Source organism: Chenopodium album, chromosome 2 (genome assembly GCF_948465745.1).
Source record: "Chenopodium album chromosome 2, dcCheAlbu1.1, whole genome shotgun sequence".
NCBI classification, from domain to species: Eukaryota; Viridiplantae; Streptophyta; class Magnoliopsida; order Caryophyllales; family Amaranthaceae; genus Chenopodium; species Chenopodium album.
This window is the reverse complement of record NC_137835.1, coordinates 78528214-78552676: the sequence shown is the minus strand read 5'-3', so window position 1 is coordinate 78552676 and position 24463 is coordinate 78528214. Positions and strand designations below refer to the sequence as shown.

Below are 24463 nucleotides of genomic sequence, written 5' to 3'. Positions count from 1 at the left end.
TTTGGACGATCATATATTCTAAAATTTATTTACTTATTTACCCTTATTAATGTTTTTTTTAAACTCTTAAAAATAGTTTGCTTACATTTATAACCCTATAAATATTTTATTATATAAGTTCCCTCATTAATCCTACCAACAACTAAAGTTATGGCATAAGGCTATATCGATAAACTACCTAAAAGTGACTAGCTATGGTCCGCGCGTTAGCTACCCTAGTCAATACAAGTATAAAATTAGTCATAGTTGTCTTATTTTAAGTGAATCGATCACGCTAGATTCTATAATAATGATTAATTATATTAGATAACCTAATTATTTTCAACATAGTTACTAACCTAAGTTACACTACTCCTCACAACTTCACAAGACAAGCTCAGCGATATTGGCGGGAGAATCAAAGGACAGTTATGGGCTTGTAACGTTAATAGCATGACCATTAACTAAAAGTCAATGCGAAAGTATAGTATGTTCATATAGGGCTTCCAAACATAGTTAATTAACAACTAATTAGTCTATAAATACTCCATTAAGAACACTAACCTTGGCATTCCACATTAAGTGAGTTCAAATACTTTAGTTAATTTTTTCCAAACTCCCTCAAAAACTTCCCTTCCTAAGTTTGAAGCAAAATGGGCAATATGAAGGCCCTTTCTATGCTTTTGGCTCTCCTTGTTCTTTCCATGCTTGCCACTGAGGTAATTTTGTTTATACCTTATTCTTTAGTTTGAGGCATTTGTTACATAAATGGAGTACATTCTTAAAAACAAACAAGCTAATTTTTTTTGTTGTTTTGCGTTATTTTTTTGTCTTATTTCTAGGCTTTCGCAAGGCATTACCAATACGGAAATGGGAGTTTGAAGCTTTACCGTAAGTAAACAATACAATTAATATGATGTTCTATTATACATTTTATGTGACACGATTAAAATTTTTTTGCTCTTCTCATTTGGTATATGTCATAATGTCAACCACGCAATATAAACAGATACATGAAAGTAAATTTTATCAAATAAAAAACTAACGATAATACAAACGTATAATAATTTTACATATTTTATGGAAATTAAAGGTACTACGTATATTGTAATTGCGAATATGATTCTAAAGTAAGGTAACTGGTACGTATATATTGTGATTGCAAAAATTATTCTAAAGAAAAAAGTTTTATTCAAAGAAAATGTACTCATATACGGAGTACATTATTATACTATACTACATTTCGTGATTCCTTCACAAATGAGTTTAAATTTTATATTTGATAGAGTATAAAACATATTTCTGGGCCTCAAACATCAGCTTAACTTTTTGGTTGAGATGGTCTATTAACATGGTATCGGAGCTAGCGTGACACAAAGGTCACGAAATTAAATCTCATTCACCCCTCTTTCAAAGTGAAATTAATTTGCGCCAGGGTATGAGAGGGTCTGTATTGCATACACATTTCAAGCCTAAAGGGTTTTTCATGTGAAAGGGAGTGATAGAGTATAAAACACAATATTATGTAGATTATTAAAGTTTTTTAATCTAAGATTTCATTAAATGACTCACACATGCATGCACATATTTCTATAGAAATCTAAAGCCAATAGAATAGTGCCAATTTGTTGATACAAGTATACAGCATAAGTATCTTAATTAATGACCTTAAAACTAAAATAATATTCATGTCACACATTGGCCTTATACCTTCAAGCTTAGCTTACAAAGTAAATACACTTGTGATAGTCTTATGAATTGTACTTAGTTTTTATTTATTGTTACAACAACAATTACCATTTCTATGTCAACGCACAATTTATATCTTTACTTTTAAAGTAAATTCTTAACAATTCTATAGTGAACTTTATATTTAATTTGTTACATTAATAATATAATTTGAATATGAAAATGAACAGAATGCCCAAAGCGATGTAAGAAAAGGTGCTCAAAAGCTCGAAAAACCGAGGAATGCAAGTTCTTTTGCAATAAGTGTTGCCGAACATGCCTTTGTGTTCCACCAGGTACCTTTGGTTACAAATATCTCTGCCCTTGCTACAACAACTGGAAGACCAAGAGGGGAGGCCCCAAGTGCCCTTAATTACCTTCACGTTCTTCTTAATAGTAATAAATTCCGGTAAAAGAGAATGCTAAATCTACTTAGTAGGTAATCTATATAATGCCCTAATGGGTGGACTACGTAGGGTATTTCCAAAATGAAGGACGTACAAATTCTATCATCTGCTACTAAGTTCTTTAGTATACTAAAATATGTATGTGTGCAACTTCTTCTTCTTCTTTTTTTTTTTTTTTTTTTTTGTCATTGTATTACGTGTTATTACTTCATTGGCTAATTAATCCAATGCTCCATTTTGGGGTCTATATTTGTAAACCCCACAATCGAGAGCGTGATTGGACGATAATTTTTGGCCATTTTGTATTCTGTTTGAATTTATATAATTTTAAACATTGCTTATCATTCAATTCAATGCTTTTTCATCCTGATTTGAATCATATTATGATATACTTATAATTCTCGATTTAGGAACCAATACAATTATAATAACTTGGAATTTTACACCCAAAATTAAAATATTAGCTTATGAATAATTATTGCTCTCTATATAGATAAATGTTGTTTTTACAATAAATTTAAGATAAAATTAGCTTCAACAACACCAACAATATATGGTTTGAGTAAGCACCAACTATTTTTATTTATAGGGTCATTGAATTAAGACTTTAGAACTAAGAAACTTTGGTTACTGATCATTTATGCCCTGTTCTCTTCACCATATTCAAATAATATTTAGTGAAAATAAGTGATATTAAGTACTATTAAGTCGAGTTTAGTAAAAAAAAATGTTTTAACCAGTGAAATAAGTTACTTTAAGAATAAATATAATAGAGAATCAATAAAAATACGTCTTAATTAGCTCAATTATGACGTCACTTATGAAGTATATAATCATTAAAATGTTATGGTAGTCATATTTCAAACGACTAGTATAAAATTTTTAGATTTTTTCTAATTAAAACTTATTTTATTGAACTAAACTTATTATACTGAACTTAACCTAATTTTCTAAAGTAAAATTATTTTCACTATTTATTATTTGAATTTGTTAAAGTGAGCAAGGCCTTAGTAAAATGATTATATTAGTAACTATTGATTATATTACACCAATTGACACGTAATTATATCATAAAATTATCAAACTATATACGGAGTACCAATTTAAAATTGATGTATACATATGAATGGTATGATGTTTATATGCCGCAAGCACAACTAAGTGTTGTAAATATTGACAATACCTGTAAATTTTTTATTACTTTCCTTTAATATTTGGGTAAGAACAAAGAAGTACATATCATATCACTAATATATGAAGCCGGTCATGCAGTCAGGCCACAAGACATCGACACTTGACATTCTAATTTTTTGTCAAGTGTCGAGCCACGTATGCGTTAAATAGGTATTGTTGTGACACATAGGATGCTAACTAAGCGAATTTTGGATAGATTTTTTAAGATACAAATGTTGTATAGTGTTTTATTATCGATATACTTTTAATATTTCATATATAAAAAATTAATGGGAAAATACAAGTTAATCTGCCAGATAAATGAATTTTTGTTAATCTGATGGCATTTTTGTAAATATATTAAAAAAGCAGGGTCATTTATTCAGTACTTTTGGTGAGTTGTCCAATTATTGTTTGCCTTTTGCTTTTACTGTTTGGTGAGAAAATTACACATGTACCCCTCAACTAGTACATGAAAAGACGCATATACCCCTCCACTGGTATTTGAAAAAGACAATTATACCCCCAAATAAACAAATTTTGTTTAATTATAAATTTTTATAAAGATCTTATAACTCAGTACTATTCCCATCATAAAATTCGTTTAAAAATTTCTTTAAAATGAGATCCATTTATAATATGTTTATTAAAAATAATTTAAGTGCAATAAAAAAAAATATCAAGTTAATAATAATATAGATATTTATTTACAAATAATACTACAAAAAGTACACTATATAAATAAGCGATATGATATCGAATGTCTAAAAACGTTACGTAATCAAAATGAAGTTATAATATCGTATTTAACCTTCAAGCAAAAAAGTTTAAGACAATCCGGGTATCGCCCGGACACAAACTAGTATAGTATAACTGTTAACTATTTGTACATCTTCCCTTTTCAAAAAAGATACAATATTAGGTAAATTCAATGTTTTGTTAATATGATACGTATGATAGAATCATAATTAACCTATGCACCTCTATTTAACTATTGGTTTTTTTGGGTAACAAAACTAACAATACAACGGCCAAAATTGACATGTTGGTATATATAGTTAGGTATGAGAAATTGTTGTAAAAAGTTCCCATAAAACTACCCTAAAATACATTCCTAAAATTTGCTCTGATTAATTGAAGGCAAAACGTTCAGAACTTCAGTTCACATTAGGTCACTATATGACTATACTCATTAAACAACCCTCTAAATTTTCTTTTTTTATGCATCAATATATGTGTGCTCTTGCATGCACACCGATCCAAGACCACTTGAACCGATAATTTTATGACTCAAAAGTCGAAGACTGACCAGTAATACACCTTCAAATCGGACCGTTAAAACCTTCAAAATCCATATCGGACATGTTTGGAGTGATCATAGACATTTAAAAACTCGTGATTCAATTCAAGCTTTGTTTGATACATACAATGATTTTAATGTATTCCCTAGTAATCTTTCCAACACTTTTAACTAGACATTTAATCTTTAATTTGCAAACATGCAAAGATTGAGCCTCATTATGACCATATATATATAATTTGGTCTATTTGCACCCCTTTAACAAAAAAAAAAAAAGGTATAATTTGCCCCTTCACTTATGTATTACACTTATCTATACTACTATATAAAGAGAAAGGGTATTTTGGGTGATAAATTTGTCTTTTCCCAAAATGCCCTTCTCAATTTACAAAACTACTTATTCATTAATTAATATTTTTTTTTTAAAATGAAAAAAATTTCATTCATAACTGCTCAAAAAAAAAAATCTATTCTTTCAAATAAAATAAAAAAAAAAACCTAAAAACTAAATACCCACTCACCAGAATTATTATCACTAAAAACAAACAAAAATTATCTACTTTTTATAAATAAAAAAAGGTAACTAACCACAAACCCCATTTACTTTTTTTTTTTAATTGAAAAAAACCACCTTAAACTTTGTTGAAAGATAACTACATCATGATTTTATTAAAAATAAAATAATAATAATAATAATAATAATAATAATAATAATAATAATAATAATAATAATAATAATAATAATAATAATAATAATAATAATAATAATAATAATAATAATAATAATAATAAAAAGGAATATAGTTCCCTCAAAAAAATCTACTGTTAAAGGACCATCTCAACCAAAAGCTTAAACTAATGGTTGAGGCCCAAGAATATGTTTTATACTCTATCACTCCCCCTCACATGAAAGACCCTTTGGGCTTGAAATGTGGATGCAACACAGGCCAACCCATACCTGGTGCGAATTAATTCCACTTTCATGGGCTTCAACCATAAGCTTAAGCTTTTGGTTGAGATGGTCCACTAACTTGGTATCGGAGCCAGCGTGACATAAAGGTCACGGGTTCGAATCTCATCCACCCCTCCTTCAAAGTGGAATTAATTCGCGCCAGGTATGGATGGACCTGTGTTGCATCCAAATTTCAAGCCCAAAGGGCCTTTCATGTGAGGGGGAGTGATAGAGTATAAAAACATATTCTTGGGCCTCAACCATAAGCTTAAGCTTTTGGTTGAGTTGGTCCTTTAACATGGTATCGGAGCCAGCGTGACACAAAGGTCACGGGTTCAAATCTCATCCGCCCCTCCTTCAAAGTGGAATTAATTCGCACCAGGTATGGGTGGGCCTGTGTTGCATCCACATTTCAAGCCCAAAGGGCCTTTCATGTGAGGGGGAGTGATAGATTATAAAACATATTTCTGGGCCTTAACCATCAGCTTAAGCTTTTGGTTGAGTTGGTCCTCTAACATCTACATTACAAAGAATAAAAAACCTTAAAATTTATTTTAAAAATAAAAGGAAAAATTATACATCTATCTAATTTTCTATATACGTACTATTACTGTAGATGTTTACTCTATAATTTTCAATCTTTTATATAAAAACTCAACGATCAACAATATTTTTTAAGGTTAACTGAGGTACACGAAGTGGAGTAGATGTCTTCGTTCTTAAATTTAAAGTTTATGTAAGTATTGATTTTCGAAAAAAATCCACAATAACAATATTATGAGTAACTTAATAAATTTCATATAGTGTACACGCGTAGCGTGTGTCTCGTACCTTGTCTACATAAAACAAAAGGACATCATCGTGCATACAATTTGTGCCTCGTTTTGTAACTATAAATGTATATGACCAACTATAAATGTATATGACCAAATTGACTAGATGAGTAGATGGATCGGACTGTGTAATACGTATTTGATTACAAATTTACCACAAGTAGTATATACATACATAAATTGAGAGAATCATTTATTTTAAACCATTCCCAAATCTAACAAGGTGTGGTAAGCCGGTAACCAACAAAGCTTAAAATTATTGAAGATAGGAGATTTTAGTACGTATATGATTACGACTATTTTTGGATGATGAATGAACATTATTACAGTTTACTTCAATACTCCAATAATCAAATATGATTAATATTAATTAATAGTTGATTAATTAGCCAGCCTACACTAACACAACTCTTCACAAGAGGAGGTCAGCGATATTAGCGGAGAAAGGGACATATGAATATGCATCTAACCAAAAAGTCAATGCATGCATGCTTAACTATACTTTAGTTTATTTCATGTGAGTCTTCCTAATTTAGTAATTGTACCAAAAAAAAATCTATAAATACCCCTTCTTAAACACAAACCTAATCATCCACAATTCTTTCTCTTGTTATTTTTACATAACAATAACCTCAAAATCCTCTTCTTTTCTCTCCTTTAATTTGTAGCAAAATGGCCAATATTAAGGCTATGTCATTGCTTTTGGCTTTCCTTGTTGTTGCTATGCTTGTCTCCGAGGTAATTATGGCCAATTTAAGACATTCTTCCTTTAATTAAGTAGATTATTGTTATTAGCATACTAATATCGATTTTGTAATTTGTCAACAGGCTTTTGCTGGGACCAACTACTATGGGAATAACAGTCTGACACTAGCTCGTAAGTAACAAAAATTATGTTTATACGGAGTATAAATAATAGAATTATAATTTTCACGCCACTTTTTGAATTATATTCTTTTTATTTCGAGTTTGCTATGAATTTTGTGAAATTAAATTACTAGGAATAACGCATGCATGCATACGTGACAACTAACATTAGTTTCATGAAATTGAAACAGAATGCCCTGGACGTTGTGCTAAAAGGTGCTCAAAGGCTCGTAAAACCGAGGAATGCAACTTCTTTTGCAACAAGTGCTGCCGAACATGCCTTTGTGTTCCACCAGGTACCTTTGGCTACAAAGAACTTTGCCCTTGCTACAACAACTGGAAGACCAAGAGAGGTGGACCAAAGTGCCCTTAATTTCATTTCTTAATCTTCTTAATAAAACTATCCAAATTGACTTAATTTTAATTTGAGGCTACATAAAGCTCTAATATTAATGATAGAGGATATATTTTGACAAATCATATTGAAATATATCATCTATCAATTACTATTTATGTATTGTTACGTACATTGTGGTTTTGTGAACTAGTACTTATTAAGCTTTAATTTAGTACGTACTAGAATGTTTTTATTTTGAATTGTAATTTTAATTTAGGAAATTTTGTGAAAAACTACCTATTATAGTCCAGAATTTGCGAGAAACTACCTATTAAAAAAATGTTGTAATTAACTACCTAATTTTCAAAAATTGTTGTAATTTACTACCTTACGCCGAATTATGAAGGAGTTTGACCAAAGTTCTCCGGCGTTGACTTGTTCATGTGACCATCACGTGACACTTATTGACCCTTTTCTTTCACCAAGTGTCACATGACCAAGTCAACGTCAGAGAATTTTGGTCAAACTCCTTCATAATCTGGCGTAAAGGTAGTAAATTACAACATTTTTAAAAAATTGGGTAGTCAATTACAACATTTTTTTTAATAGGTAGTTTCTCGCAAATTCTGGACTATAATAGGTAGTTTTTCACAAAATTTCCTTTAATTTATGTCATTGCTTCATTGAGGGGTATTAATCTTGTAAACCCTTTTATTGAGAGCGTTATAGGGCAAATATGTTTGGCCATTTTCTATTATTTTTTACATTTGGCAATTATATTGTTCATTGGATTGGTTATATTGTTCATTGGATTGGTTATTTAAAATAAAAATATTGATAATATTCTGATCCAAGAGGTTCATTTTTTTTTTTTTTAACATGTATCATTATGATTGGTTATTATTGTTGTAAGTTCATAACACTAATATCTGCAATATGGTAGAATTTGTTATATACACCCAACTAATCCAAGGTTAGTTTTTGCACTTCATTTGATGATTAAATGAAAAACAATCATCAAAATGAGTACAAAATACTCATAGGTGTACCGTACACCTGGGTGTATATAACAATTTCTCACAATATGGCTCTATTAAGTTGTCTAGCTCATAGAAAATCATTTAAATGCCAAATACTTGGAGAAAGAACGAGGCAACAAAATATGCTCATCTTCAGTTATTCGAGTATCTTAAACGATCAATTAGTACCCGGAACAAAAATTAAACAGAGTTATAGATCTAAGAAGTACAAAATCCATAATAGTTATACTCTCCTTAAAAATTTTCTATATGCTAAAACATGCTAAACCAATATTCCCTGAGGCAAAACTCTATTATTAAAAGACTATAACATTATTAATAACTTGATCAAAACACTAAAAATTATATTAAATATTAAGGATCGATATGAATCGATCACCACCATGTTATCTACTCGATCGTACATAATTTGGAGAATAATTAATTAATAATCAAACATTACTTCCTAGAATATTACGTAATGTTCGTTGTCGCCTATTTATATGAAGAAGAAAGTACACTAATCATACAAAGATACGTGTTTACGTTAATCTTTTTTAAACTAATTACACATGGTCTTATTCAAAGATCTGAATTATTGCATAATTAAAGACATAGAGGAGACTTCTGTACCATATACTCCGTATGAGACAACATGATGAATGTTTTACATTTTAAAAAAAAAACTAAATAAATTGAGTAAGATTTAAGATTATTGAATGAGAAAGGTTTCTTATTAGAGAAGTTAAGGTGAATAAAGTGGAATAATAATATAGCTGAAAGTATACAAGTGAGACAGAATATATAATCTCTTATAATCGTCAGTAGCTTAAATAGCTTATATAGATGAGGTACAATAGAGGTTCAATGATATAATCACGAAAACTAATTATACGCCTAACTACTTTCCCCTTTTGTTCATGAATGATAGATATTATAGGATTATTATAATATTTGTCGCAGAGTATGATATATTTGTGATATAGTTTGTATTCTTATCGCACTAGGTTTCCTAACATGATTAGGACTAGTATTGTAACACTATATATATTATTTAATGGTACACACTCCAGTCCAAGGAGTTTTCCCGAAATCTAACATGGTATCACAGCCTAGATTTTTTAGGATTCCACAAAATTAATTTTTTTTTTCCTAAAAAATCCGATCCTTTCTTTCTTCCGCATACTCTAATCTCTCGTGGTTAATTCATCACCTAACTTTGCTACCTTGTTTTTGTCTTGTTTGCTGCCACATCAAGCCCTCAAATTATTTTTCTTTTGATTTACAGTAGCATATTGTTTCGGTTTCCTTAGCAATGGCCAAGGATGATGATCAACCACCCACACCTCCTCCTCCTCCACCCTCCAATGACTACCACCCTGCTAATTCCATTAGCAATATCAAAAATGAGGTTCCAGAAATTCTTGACCTTGACAAAGGGAATTATGGTAGTTGGGTTGAACTTTTCGAAATTCATTGTCACTCTTGCAATGTTATCGATCATATAGATCCTAAATCACCCCGTCCTACGGACCTCACAACGGCGCAGTGGAACCGCCTTGACTCAATTGTGAAAAAGTGGATCTATAACACAATTTCTGCGGACTTACGAAGCACGGTGTTGTACAAAAATGCTACGACACAAGAAACTTGGGATAGGCTTGCCAATATTTTTCAAGATAATGGTGAAATTTGTGCAATTTATCTCGAAAACCAATTTAACAATCTCTTTGTTGGAAATTTCCCAGATGTGTCTTCTTACTGTCAGAAATTGAAGGAACTCAAAGATCAACTAGCTAATGTTGGTCAGCCCGTGTCCGAGAGAACTTTGGTTTTACGTCTTTGTGCAGGTTTAATTGACTCCGACTATGATGGAGTCGCTCAATCTATCACTCAAATTCGACCTCTTCCCGGATTTGATGAAGCAAGATCCCGAATTCTCTTAGAAGAGTCCCGCAAATCCGCAAAAGACAACTCCGGGCAGGCTTTTGTGGCACAAGCTGGCAGCACCACCACCACCACCGCGGCGGCCGGCCAGCAGCAGTAGCCGCCGCAACAGCAAGGCAGGGGTGGTGGTGGCAATGGCCGTGGCAGTAAAGGACGTGGTGGCAAGTCCAAACCCAAAGGCAGGGGGCGTGGACAGCAGCAACAACAACAACAGCCCCAGGCCCAGTCCACCCCGCCAAACCAACCAAGCCCAAGTCAGCAGCAGCTATGGGCCAGCTTTCAACAGTGGGCTCAGCAATCCACTTGGGCCAGGCCGCCAGCTCCTTTTCCAGTTCAGCAGCAACAAAGGTCCATCCTTGGACAGCCCAGGCCACAGCAGGCTTACACGGCCCAATATGGGCAGCCCATGACTCCCACGGATTTGGCAGCATCTTTCTCCACAATGACACTTCCAAATCCCGACAATCAGTGGTACGTGGATTCGGGTGCCACATCTCACATGACAAACAACGCTGGTAATCTCTTACCCCTGTTTAATTTAAGCACTAAAAATCATATTTTAGTTGGTAATGGTCATCGTATTCCAGTAACAGGTTATGGTCATGGCTCCCTTCCCCATCCCAAAACACCTCTCATCCTTCGTGATGTCCTCCTTGCACCTCAACTCATAAAGAACCTTATTTCAGTTCGTAAATTTACAACTGATAATTCTGTGTCTATTGAGTTTGATCCCTTTGGTTTTTCTGTGAAGGATCTTCGTACGGGGACAATACTAACGAGATGTGATAGTTCGGGAGACTTATATCCAGTCAAAACCACTAACTCCACTCCATCAACCTGCCTTGCTACCTCACTCACTGCTGTTTCACCATCTACTTGGCATAGTCGTCTAGGACATCCTGGAGCTCAAGTTTTTAGCTTTCTAAAGTCTAAAAATCATATTTATTGTAATAAGGAGCATGACTCCCAGTTTTGCAATTCTTGTCAATTAGGAAAACATACTAGACTCCCTTTTGAGAATTCTAATAATACTACTATTTGTGCTTTTGATATTATACATGCCGATTTATAGACTTCTCCTATTCGTAGTTCTCAAGGTCACAAATATTATCCAGTCTTATTAGATGATCATACTCACTTTGTGTGGACCATTCCGTTAAAATACAAATCTCAAGCTTTTCAATCCTTTATCAATTTCCGAAAATACGTTGAAACCCAATTTGAACGTCAAATTAAATCCTTTCAATGTGATCATGGTAGGGAATTTGATAATGACCCTTTTAAACAAAAATGTATTGACCATGGAATGATATTCCGTTTTTCTTGTCCACACACTTCCTCACAAAATGGCAAAGCCGAGCGTATGATTCGTACTCTTAATAATATTAAGCATACTATTCTTTTTCATGCGTCTCTCCCTCCCTTGTATTGGTTTTATGCTCACGAAACGGCCACTTACCTTCTAAATATTTTGCCAACAAAAGCTCTTAAAAACAATACTCCTGCTTTAGCCTTGTTTGGAAAAACTCCTTCATATGATCACATTCGTGTCTTTGGGTGTCTTTGTTTTCCCAACTTATCTTCCACAGCTCCTCACAAATTAGCTCCTCGATCTACGCCACGTGTGTTTTTGGGTTATCCTATTGACCATAGAGGGTATCGGTGTCTTAATCTCACCACAAATAAAATAATCATATCACGTCATGTAACTTTTGATGAAGCGACTTTCCCATTCCGGAATGTCGCTCAATTTCGTAGCCTTGATTATGATTTTTTGGGTGATGATTCCCCTTCCCCTCATTTGTTGCATCCCACTCTTCACACCCCGCAACAACAAAACCCACGCACACCCCACCAAGAAAATGGCCCAGCCATTTCTGCCAGCCCACAAACCGGCCCAGCAGTTTATTCCAGCCTTCAACACGGCCCAGTTACCACAAACAGCCCACAACACATCCCTGCCCAACCCAACTCCCCTGCCCAGCAGCCAATCCAGCAGGCTACACCGCAGGCAAGCTGCGGCAACCCAGCGCCAGCCGCGGGTAGCCCGCGGACCCCACTGCCCTCACCACCCTCGGCCAGCAGCGCCACCACACCCACCCTTGCTTACTCCCCGCCACCTATGCGTGGCATTCCGCCCATACAACCCACTCGGCCACCACCTCCCACACCCCGAGTCACCCGTAGTCAACGGAGAATTTTTAAGCCCAATCCGAAATATTGCAACCTTACCGTTCAACCTTCGATCCCCCACCATCAAAAATCACCCCTTCCAAAGTCCTATAAACAAGCTTTAAATGACCATAATTGGAATGTGGCGATGAATGATGAATATAGTGCTTTAATTAAGACAGGGACATGGGAATTGGTGCCTAGGCCTACGGGGGTGAATATTGTTAATTGTATGTGGCTCTTTAAGCATAAATACAAGTCTTATGGTGACCTTGAAAGGCACAAAGCTCGTCTTGTATGTGATGGCAGGTCACAGGAAATTGGTGTGGATTGTGATGAGACTTTCAGTCTGGTAGTTAAACCGGCCACTATTCGTACTGTTCTCAGCTTAGCCTTGGCTATAAAGTGGTCGATACATCAACTAGATGTCAAAAATGCCTTCTTACATGGTGACTTACAAGAAATTGTTTATATGCATCAACCTCCGGGTTTTCTTGATCAGAGAGCCCCCAATCATGTTTGTCGTCTTCGCAAGGCTCTCTATGGTTTAAAGCAAGCTCCCAGAGCTTGGTACCAACGCTTTGCAAATTTTCTTATTAAATTGGGTTTTGTCATTGCTAAGAGTGACACTTCTCTCTTCACTTTCCGGCAGGGTGATGATATGGCATATTTGCTTCTTTATGTTGATGATATTATATTAGCTACCTCATCTGACAGGTTGCGTGCAGGAATCATTTCTCAGTTACAAATTGAGTTTCCTATGACTGACTTGGGCCCGTTGAGTTTTTTTTGGGTATTGCTGTGACCCGAAAACCTTCTTATTTGCTACTTTCATAGGAAAAGTATGCACATGAGATTCTAGAGCGTGCAGGTGTGGCCTCTTGTAAACCTGCAGCCACTCCAGTTGACACTAAGTCCAAACTTAGTGCCGATGCAGGGCCACCTTTTCGGGATCCTACTTTGTATCGCAATTTAGCAGGTGCTCTTCAGTATCTCACTTTCACCAGGCCAGATATTGCATATGCGGTACAACAGGTGTGTCTCTTCATGCATGATCCCCGGGAACCTCACTATGAGGCATTGAAACGCATTCTGCGTTATGTTCAGGGTACCATTGATCACGGCTTACATTTATATCCGACTGTTTCTCATCGACTGATTACTTATACTGACGCTGACTGGGGAGGTTGTCCCGATACCCGGCGTTCCACATCGGGCTATTGTTGTTTCCTAGGGGGCAACCTCGTGTCTTGGTCATCTAAGCGTCAACACACTTTGTCTAAGTCGAGTTCAGAAGCAGAATATCGAGGCGTCGCAAATGTTGTCTCGGAGGCATGTTGGCTTCGTAATCTTTTACTAGAGTTACATTGTCCTCTACGGCAGGCTACTGTTGTTTATTGTGATAATGTCAGTGCAATCTACCTTTCTGGCAACCCGGTACAACACCAACGCACCAAACATGTGGAGATGGATATACATTTTGTTCGAGAAAAGGTTGCTTTGGGAGAAGTTCGGGTTCTGCATGTTCCTTCCAGATATCAGTTTGCAGACATTTTCACTAAAGGCCTACCACGAGATTTATTTCTGGAATTCAGGTCCAGTCTTAGCGTACGCCCTCCTCCCGCTACGCCTGCGGGGGTGTGATAGATATTATAGGATTATTATAATATTTGTCGCAGAGTAGGATATATTTGTATATATTTGTGATATAGTTTGTATTCTTATCGTACTAGGTTTCCTAACATGATTAGGATTAGTATTGTAACACTATATATATTATTCAATGGTACACACTCCAACCCAAGGAGTTTTCCCGAAATCTAACAATGAAAATATCTTCATGTTAGGTTTTGAGTTTTGACATGCATATATATTAAGGAATTCAGTTGGATGAAGTGCAATGTCGTCGTGAGAAAAAAAAAATGTAGGGAGAGGTCCACATCATATAAGTTTAATAAGACTACTTTTTATACATAACTAGAAGTGGTTTTATACACCTGGATGCACGGTGCACTCAAGAGTATTTTTTGCTCATTTTGATGATTATAGCTCATTTTATCATCAAATGAACAAACAAAAACCCTTGTGTCTACCGTACACCCGGGTGTATATAACAATCTCATGCGTATATATATACTATATTTATATATTAAAAAAAAAATAGATCACTTAAAAAAATACAAGAATATTATTATTATTATTATTATTATTATTATTATTATTATTATTATTGAATGAATGAATGAGTAAAAAAGATCTTTAACCTTTTTTTTTTTTTTGTGAATAGTAATATTATTTCAATAATAAAAAATAATATCATACCAAATCTATACAGAAATTTAAATTTAACAAATGCAAAATATATTGAATCAAATTAAAAAATTATAATGATCATGACTTTTAAATAGATCTTACACTGTGTAATTAATATCCTTTGATTCAAAAATACAGTCTTATATGAGAGGTAATCTCACGTTTCTTTGTAGTCGCGTGGATGTTTTTCATCTAATGGTTGTATTTGGAAAATTGGTAACTTTAGAAAACCTGCATTATTGATGTAAACTTTGGTATCTTACACATTAATTTTGTATTTTCCTAAAAAAACAGTTATTCTGTATCTTAATAAGGTGTACTGTGTTTAAAATTCACAAAATCATAATTTAATGCATATATTGGATCGTAAAGCAACTGATTAATCAAAGAAAAGATGTTATAACACTTACTGCGCATTGATGTATTATTAAGATTTTTTTTTTTTTAAACAACTTTATGTTCATCTTGCGTAATGTATACTAACTACAAGTCTACGACTAAGGAAGCTACTTTATGAATCTTTATTCCCTTTTTCAAAAAGACATGCATCAAATCATTAACCTGTTAAAATTGACCATGCATATATTAATTAAGAGTTAATATAATATGGATAATATAATGTAGGTTACTCTGATCCATATTTTTATAGATATTGAAAAAATAATTTAAGAGTTAAAAATTTGACTAAAAAAAAAAAGTTTATCGAATTATCCCAGAAAAAGAACTTAAGATATGAAAACAAGAAATGAAAAGGTGAATCTTGTATTAGTAATGATCGGAACCTCATCTCTTGGGTTGGAGGAGGTGAATCTTCCAATTAATTAAGTACCAACAAAATTTTAAACAATTATTTGAAAATGAAGGAAATACTTATAGAGAATATGTATATTTAGTAATTAAATTTTTTGGTTTTTAATAAATAATTGAAGTATAAAATTTTGATAATAAGAAATTATGTGTAGAAAAGAATCTATGAAGATTTTACATGATAACTTTTTTACTTATAATCTTACTTCGTCTCAAAAATAATTAACCAGCCTACACTAACACAACTCTCCGCAAGAGGAGGTCAGCGATATTAGCGGGGAAAGGAACATAAGAAAATGGCCGCTAACCGAAAGTCAATGCATGCATGCTTAAGTGCTTAACTATACTTTGGTTCATTATTTCATGTGAAGTTTCCTAATTTAGTAATTTGTACCAAAAAATATCTATAAATACCCCTTCTAAACTACAAACCTAAACATCCAAAAATCTTAGCTTTCTCTTGTTATTCATTCATAACAATAACCTTAAAATTCCTCTTCTTTTCTCTCCTTTAATTTGTAGCAAAATGGCCAATATTAAGGCTATGTCATTGCTTTTGGCTTTCCTCGTTGTTGCTATGCTTGTCTCTGAGGTAATTATATATAGCCAGACCAATTTTAAGATATTATTTTCTTTAATGAAATAGATTGTAACTTTAATTTGTAGCTTATACTAATATCGATTTCTTGATTTCGTCAGGCTTTTGCTGGGACCAACTACTATGGGAATAACAGTTTGAAGCTTTCTCGTAAGTTATAGAGCTTATGCTTTCACGTCACAAAATTGTTTTTTTACGTACTCTTTAATGTCGAGTCTATGAATATTGTGAAATGACTAGGAACGACTTGTGCATGCATGCATACGTGACAATTTAACATTACTACCATCATAAAATTATAGAATCTCTTGTCTTAATGGTTTATATCTTGAATTTTTGATCGTATATTTGTCAGTGAAATTTTGTTATAATTCTGCTAAACGAGACAAGCATCGTGATCTTAATAAAAAACATGCTAACTTCAAATGTTACCAAGATGTAAAAAGGAGTTATAATTAAACATTTTAATCACGAAATTCCGTATTGGCCTAGATTAAGTCCTACATATATATTGCTGATATATTTTGGGGAATATATTAGGGAACATTTGTGACATTACTAAATTGATTTGGTTATGAATTTGAACAGAATGCCCGGGACGTTGTAAGCAAAGGTGCTCAAAGGCTAGAAAAACCGAAGAATGCAAGTTCTTTTGCAACAAGTGCTGCGCAAAATGCCTTTGCGTTCCACCAGGTACATTTGCCAACAAAGAAGTCTGCCCTTGCTACAACAACTGGAAGACTAAGTTAGGTGGCCCCAAGTGCCCTTAATTAGAACAATATGAAATTCTAATATTACTAGCTATATACGTACTTAATTACTACATTATGCTTATTTTTGTGAGCTAGTACTAATTAAGTATTAGTTAGTACTAGAATATGTAACTTTTTTTTCTTATTGTGATTTCGAACTATTACTACGAATCACTACTTCATTATTAGCTAATCATCCCATCGCTTCATTAAGGGGTAAATTTGTTGTAAACCCTTCAATTGAGAGAGTTATAGGGCAATTATATTGTTCATTGGATTGATCGTTATACTAAATTTATACAATTCCAAAATGTTCTTTTCAATATGAGTATCATTATAGCACGGTTGTTATTATTGTAAATTCATAACCCGGGTACCTGCAAAGCGAAAGGCTACTAATATTATGCTTAGATAATTGAGAAGCTCTAACTGAGTTAACTTCATGACACTAAAATAGAAAACCATTTAAATATCAAATAATGCATTTAGAGAAAAATCGAGGCATCAAAATATACTCGTCTTAAGTAACTTGTACCCTTAGATATGCTAAGTGGTTGAAATGAGTTTGTTTTTTTTTTTTTTTTTTTTTTTTTTTGAAAGAGTGGTTGAAATGAGATTAAACATGTTATATATCAATATTCCAGAGGGAAAAATCAATAATTAATTAAACATGAATAACGCTTAACCAAAACACAAAATCATAAAAAGTATTAGGATTTGAATCAACACCATGCATGTTATCTACTTGCTGGTAATATGGAATAAGTATATAGTTAGTGATTAAACATTACTTCCGTAGAATATTACGTGATGTTGTCGCCGAATTTATGAGAAGAAAGTACATTAAAGAATAATGTTACATAGATACGTGCTTATGCATGTAAGGGAGTAAGGGACACCCAAAAAAAATCCGTTTAATAAACTAAATCAGGGACATGTAAGTAAGTTACAGAGTAATTGTCACAAAAAAAAAAAAAAAAAAAAAAAAAAAAAAATATATATATATATATATATATATATATATATATATATATATATATATATATATATATATAAATAAATAAAAAAAATTATAGAGTGACTTATTTACCAATGTACCATATACTCCATAGTAATGATTAGTTTGAATTAGTAGTATTATTCAAGCACACAATATTTTCTATATATAATTTCAATAGAGATAATAAGGAAAAGTATAATTAATGTTGTTTTTCTTTGTAATCTGATACATCATTACATCCTATATATGCATTTTTGAGCTAAAAAATTAAATTAAAAAAAATATTTAAAAAAAAAAAAAGAATGAGAGGGGGGGGGAGGGGGAGGTAGAGAGAGACAAAAAAATGAACAAAGATATTTCTACTAAAATCTAAAAATCCTATTCACTCCAACAAAAAAAACAATAGAAATCCTATAAATATCTCTAATTTATTTTAGAAATAAAAATATCTTTCTAAATTTCACAAACAAATAATCTTGTTTGATGATATCTACTATGTATATGTAAATTCATGATAAATGTCTAACGTGTACATAATAATTATTTTGATAATGAAATACGAGTAGCATTCTCTTCTTGAAAATATCCGTAAAGTAGATCGAATAGTTAAATTGAATTCCATCAAGAAAAAAAAAAGCTCCAATATACTATTTCGTACAATATGAGCTTTTAGGCTGGTCACATGAAAACAATATGAAACAGATCGAACATAACTTTGAATTTCCATTTCCTTTTGGGCGTCATTCATGAATGTACTTGCATTATATTGCATGTGCTTAACTTCATATGGGAGCACATGCTCCCACTCTCAACTCTTAAATGGGCCCTAGCACTAGATGCAATTATAAGCTTCACCTTTCATCAATCTTCGTTTGCCTAAATTTTATTCAAGGACCATTAATGAATTAATTATCACCTTCTAATCTTGCCTAGCTAGATACAATTGAGGATTACCATCCATATGGATTTTACTTACCTAAATACAACTTAATTACAAGCAAAAAAAAAAAAAGTTTAACATGATTGTGATGAATGTTTAGACACTAGCTGACAGACATTTTGTATTAGGCTTTGTTCTTTTGAGTTGACTAAACTAAACTGAATTAAAGTTGAAAAATGAACTAAGACCATGTTCACATCAGATTATTTTCATTTCAGTTCAGCTCTAATAAGTTCAGTTCACTTCACCTCCTAATTTCCTTCTCTCATAAAATATTCATTTCGGTTCAGTTCAGCTCTAATAAATTCAGTTCAACTCATTTCAGTCAATGAGAACAGACCCTAAGTTGAGTTATGTTGATCGGATTAAACTAACCTAATTTGAAATAGGTTCAAACGAACAAGATCTTAGTATTCTATTGATTTATACAGAGTACATAATTAACTGTCTTGTGAAGAATTTTGGTGGCACAATTAGCTCTCCCTAGTATTGTATGTCTAATAAATAAAAAATGTGTGTAACACTATGTCGCATTATTCATCTCTATTTATTTGCCTTAGGCCTATTCTGATTTATTGAATTGAGCTGAACTGGACTGAACTGAATTGTTTATGAGAGAAAGAAATTAGAAACTAAACTGAACTGAATTGAGCTAAGTTGAACTAAACTAAATTTAGCTAAGCTGAACCGAACTGAACTGAAATTAAGCTGAAAATTACAGCTTCTTAATACTATCTCTCTCATGTTTAATTAAGTATATGCATAGTATAAAAGAAATATCACTAACTCCAAGCATAAATTGAATAATCTAAAACTTTAACTACTTAAATAAGTTCACATTGGGAAAAAGTATGAACATATAAGCAAAACTTTATCACAAAATAAAAGTATATATAGTGTACTTATTCTTTATCCAATTAGTCGTAATTTTCACTTTACAGTTAAATCTAATTATATATAATCAGCTCTAAATATATCAATCTAACCAACCCCAAAACTTATTTTATGAATATGAGCATAACGCATCCATCCTCATTAACATCAAATGATGGTGATTTTGTCACACAATGTATGTAAACAAAAAATAGCTGATATTATACGATATTTAATTCAAAGATAGGGTATAACAGAAACAGTTGACGTATTTAGCTTTGCGATCTTCCAAATTGTGTGTGAATAAGGATTTTTCTTGATTCATTTATGTTGGAAAATAATAATTCACCGTCAAATTCGAGATTTGCAGTGTTATGGGCCCACAATCCCATTTTCATGAATTAACTCACTGAGAGTCACTGTCCAATGACCATGTTAGCTTCACAGATCTTGTAGTTGTAGGACTCAATTTATCCTTGGCCATAATTTATTTGTTTTTACTTACTTTCTCCGTTTTCTTTAGGATGCAACACACACTTTTTCACAATATTTAAGAAATGTGGAGTTCACACGATATAATGTATTGCAAGTATTGTGACATTTCCTTTTTAGGTAAGTGTTGCAAGTAAAAGAAAACGGAGGAAGTATTATTTATGGGGTCACATTATTTTATTTATTTGGAAAATTCTTTTTAATTTTATAAGTATATTTTTTGAAAAACATGGTTTGATTGGTTGTGTTTCTTCGTTACTAGTTAAGCAACATGTAAAGTACTACGTATAAAATACTCCCTTACAAGTTACAAGAAATAGATACGGAGTATATAACAAGTTTAATGATCTATTAATATGGTTACAAAAATTGTTGTCAGAAGGAGGAAGATAATGTACAAAGAAACAACTTCTAACTCAACTAGTTTGGCTTAGTGAGAGTTTTGTACGTCCATGAACAAATGAAATACTGTTTAATTTTACGGATCATGCCGAAAATAAAATTACATAATACGATAACTTTAGCTCTTATTTGACATTAGCTTTTTAAATAGTACCTAGCATTTTGATTAGCTAGTGAGTATTATTCGTCCAATACATCTTAGGAGTTTATTTATAGTTATTCTAAACTAATAACAAAATAAGCTAGGTCCATATAAAAAACCCAAAGAATTCAGTATACTCCAAAATAAATAAATGGTGTAACAAAAACCATTTGTTCCAAGGCATAGAGGTTATATAGAGGACAAATATATTTAATTCAAAGCATATTCTAGCATGTAATTTCACATATTTTATACTCCATTTGTAAACAACTTTTACATCGATCACTTAGCATACGTACAGCCCTTGGCTAAATTTCAATGGGATGGTGATACACAAGTCTCTTTATTAGTCTATATGTAAGGTCTAAGGTGTAAGGAATATTCCCATATAGACATTACATATAGACAATCATTATATTTATTTTGCGAAAAATATAAAGAGTAATTGCACTTTTGCGCGATTTGCTCAAAACAATCTGACCTACACAAAATTTGGAACCTTTAACCCCGTATGTATAACGATCATTAAAAAGTACTTGATCCGTTCATTTTGCTGGTTTGCCTGGTTACTACGCTTTTTCTTTAACACAAAATATATATATATATATATATATATATATATATATATATAGTAGTTCACAAAAACCTTCTTTAGTTAGTTTTTATAACTCAACAATCGCTCAAATTACCAAATTAAAATCCCTCTAAAGACAATACTGACACAGTGACACATAGTAGTATAATACTCCGTACAATATTCCATAACAAACATTTCAAGGGAAAAAAAAAAATCTCCAAGCATTGCGTTTTGTAGTTATGTGTATATGTGGTAGATTATTATTATTATTATTTTTTTTAATATTTTAATTTTAATTTTAATTTTTTTTTTTTTTACATTAGTATGCATATGTGCGGTAGATTGAGGACACTAGGTTTGATTGATACGATCTTGGAAAATTGACACTCCTCCTAGCTATTTAACTAAATCACAAAATATTTTGGTCTCATAGTGGAAGTGTTAAACTTTTAGATTGCCAAAATCACTTTCAGCAAATTGACTATACACATGGAGATTAAACAAATAAACAAAATACAAAATTATCTTTGTTTGACATAGAGTACTTGTTTCCAATCGTTGGTGTAAACAAAATTGCTAAATATTTAGTACAATATCAAATACCAAATCCAAACCACAATTTGCACAATAAATACAACCTCCATTTCAAATTAATTGAAACAAAAAAATATTTTATCTCTCACAAATAATAACCTTTTGTTGCAATTAATATGAAATGGGAGTAGTATATGATCTTCTTCAATTAGATTTTGCAACCTCATAGGATGTTCAACCTAGTTCACTAGCAATTATCTTGCACTTAAAACTCTAGTTTAAATTACCTTAAATTTCAACTTGAATTCAAAACTTGTTCTATGTTTACAACATTTATGTGCTAATTTTTAGCCTCTCAATAAAAATATCATGTACTCGTATAATATATAGTACGGAGTAGTTTTATTAAAATAAAGTGAGTTTACAAACTAGCAAGCTGAGGTTCATATTTATAACTATTTTTGAGCTATTTTTTAGCCTTCTCACCGAGAAATAAAGTGAGTTTACAACCTAGCAAGCTAAGGTTCATGATCTCACATAATTGCAACATACTCAAACAAATCAAGGTACAGTATACAAAACGAACATCCCTACTCAAACACTGTGCGGTTAGTATTTACCAAGCCACGTTCGAACACTAAATAACTATAACTACAACTACTCGATACTTACCAGTTACCACCCTTCATTAACATTAACCAAAAATGTTAAAGACAACAAATATTAAGGACAAAAAAATAAATAAATTAAAATAAAAGAAAAAGAAAAAAACATAGAGCAAATGGTGGTAAAAGATGATAATTTAGACAATTTTATAAAAAGTAGGGCCACAAAGAAAAAGTGTCCTTATGGGGCAACTCAACTTGGGTGTACCTATTCTATCTATAAATACCCTTTTACTCACACTATCTTACTCATTCCAACTTCACTTCATTTCTTGTTTTTTCATTCAATACTATACTACCCTTTAAAATCTCATCTTTTTGTTCAAATATGGCCAATTTTAAGGCTCTTCCTCTCCTTCTTTTGGCTCTCATTGCCTTTTCCATGCTTGCTACTGTGGCCTTGGCCAACAATCCTTATGGACCCGGAAGTTTGACGATTAACCGTAAGTAACCATTTATACTCGTGTTCTTTTCGTGTCATGTTATTTCGCTTTAAAACGAAGGCTATATAGCTAACTGTTAGTGTTATTTTTGTCTTAAAAGACATTGACAATTTTTGAGCTGTATATTTTGATTTATCACGGCTTTCTTAGTGATATTCTAATATTGTTACGGTCAATTCATAAAAGACTTTGGTCACTGTCACACAATATTACCAAATCTAATTTTTAGTACACTAGTCCTTTTGCCAATAATGCTAACAATCTAACATAGTACTCTCATAATTAATAAAAATCGAATGATAGTACTATATTTTATTATTTTGTCAGTATATTTTCAGAATCACGAGTATTAAAAAAATTCGATATCAACATAAACAACTATTAAAGTATTAATCAATTCATAACGACAGAATAATGCTCTGGCAAAGTATTTAAACATTAAATTTAGATTGACTAGTGTCTTAGAATTTTGAATGGAACAAGATCGGATAAACCGATTACTCTATGTTATAAGACCGTCTCATATAAGACTTGTTCAGTAGATAATCGTTACAAGTTTAGTGGAAAACAGAATTAATACACATTTGCTTAAAATTTATTTGTTGGTTTGTTTGAAAACAGAATGCAGTCCACAATGTACAAGGAGGTGCTCGAACACTCAATACCGCAAACCATGCTTGTTTTTCTGCAACAAATGCTGCAGGAAGTGCCTTTGTGTTCCACCAGGTTTCTATGGCAACAAGCAAGTTTGCCCTTGCTACAACAACTGGAAGACCCAACAGGGTGGCCCCAAGTGCCCTTAATTTCTTTTACGAGAACTACTTACTTCCTCCGTCCCAAATTAAATCGTTACATGTAGTATGAGTCGTGTAACGACAACAAAACAACAACAACGTATGTACTAAATTGGGACAGAGGGGTTCTACTACTTAATTCTTGAGGCTAAGTATTAATATCTCATTAGTACTAAATATATGTAATTTTCTTAATTATTTATGTTGGTGTACGTTATTATTATACCTAAGTTTTTTATATAATTAAATATATGTAACGATCCATTGGGGGTGATGGGTTATGTATCCCTCCAATTGAGAGCGTAAAATGGCTGATAATTTTGGCCATTTATCTGTTAGACACACTTACTAAAATGTTGTCTAACATTATTATTAATTTATTGAATGAAAAAGTTAAAGAATATTTTCAGCTTTTTA

At 32.3% G+C, this 24463-nt stretch overlaps 3 protein-coding genes across 3 annotated transcripts; all 3 read left to right on the top strand.

Moving 5' to 3' along the window:
• Window positions 1-568: 568 nt before the first annotated feature.
• LOC145588853 (gibberellin-regulated protein 6-like) lies at window positions 569-2297 on the top strand. The gene is made up of 3 exons (XM_081645452.1): window positions 569-698; window positions 822-870; window positions 1899-2297. Exons 1-3 carry the CDS (start codon window positions 633-635, stop codon window positions 2078-2080), a joined length of 297 nt encoding a protein of 98 aa, XP_081501578.1. The 5' UTR covers window positions 569-632; the 3' UTR covers window positions 2081-2297.
• Window positions 2298-16232: 13935 nt separating this feature from the next.
• Window positions 16233-17312, top strand: LOC145588845 (gibberellin-regulated protein 6-like). Its single transcript, XM_081645444.1, has 3 exons — window positions 16233-16426; window positions 16534-16582; window positions 17021-17312. Exons 1-3 carry the CDS (start codon window positions 16361-16363, stop codon window positions 17200-17202), a joined length of 297 nt encoding a protein of 98 aa, XP_081501570.1. The 5' UTR covers window positions 16233-16360; the 3' UTR covers window positions 17203-17312.
• Window positions 17313-23078: 5766 nt separating this feature from the next.
• Window positions 23079-24463, top strand: LOC145601731 (gibberellin-regulated protein 6-like). The gene is made up of 2 exons (XM_081657800.1): window positions 23079-23252; window positions 23874-24463. Exons 1-2 carry the CDS (start codon window positions 23138-23140, stop codon window positions 24053-24055), a joined length of 297 nt encoding a protein of 98 aa, XP_081513926.1. The 5' UTR covers window positions 23079-23137; the 3' UTR covers window positions 24056-24463.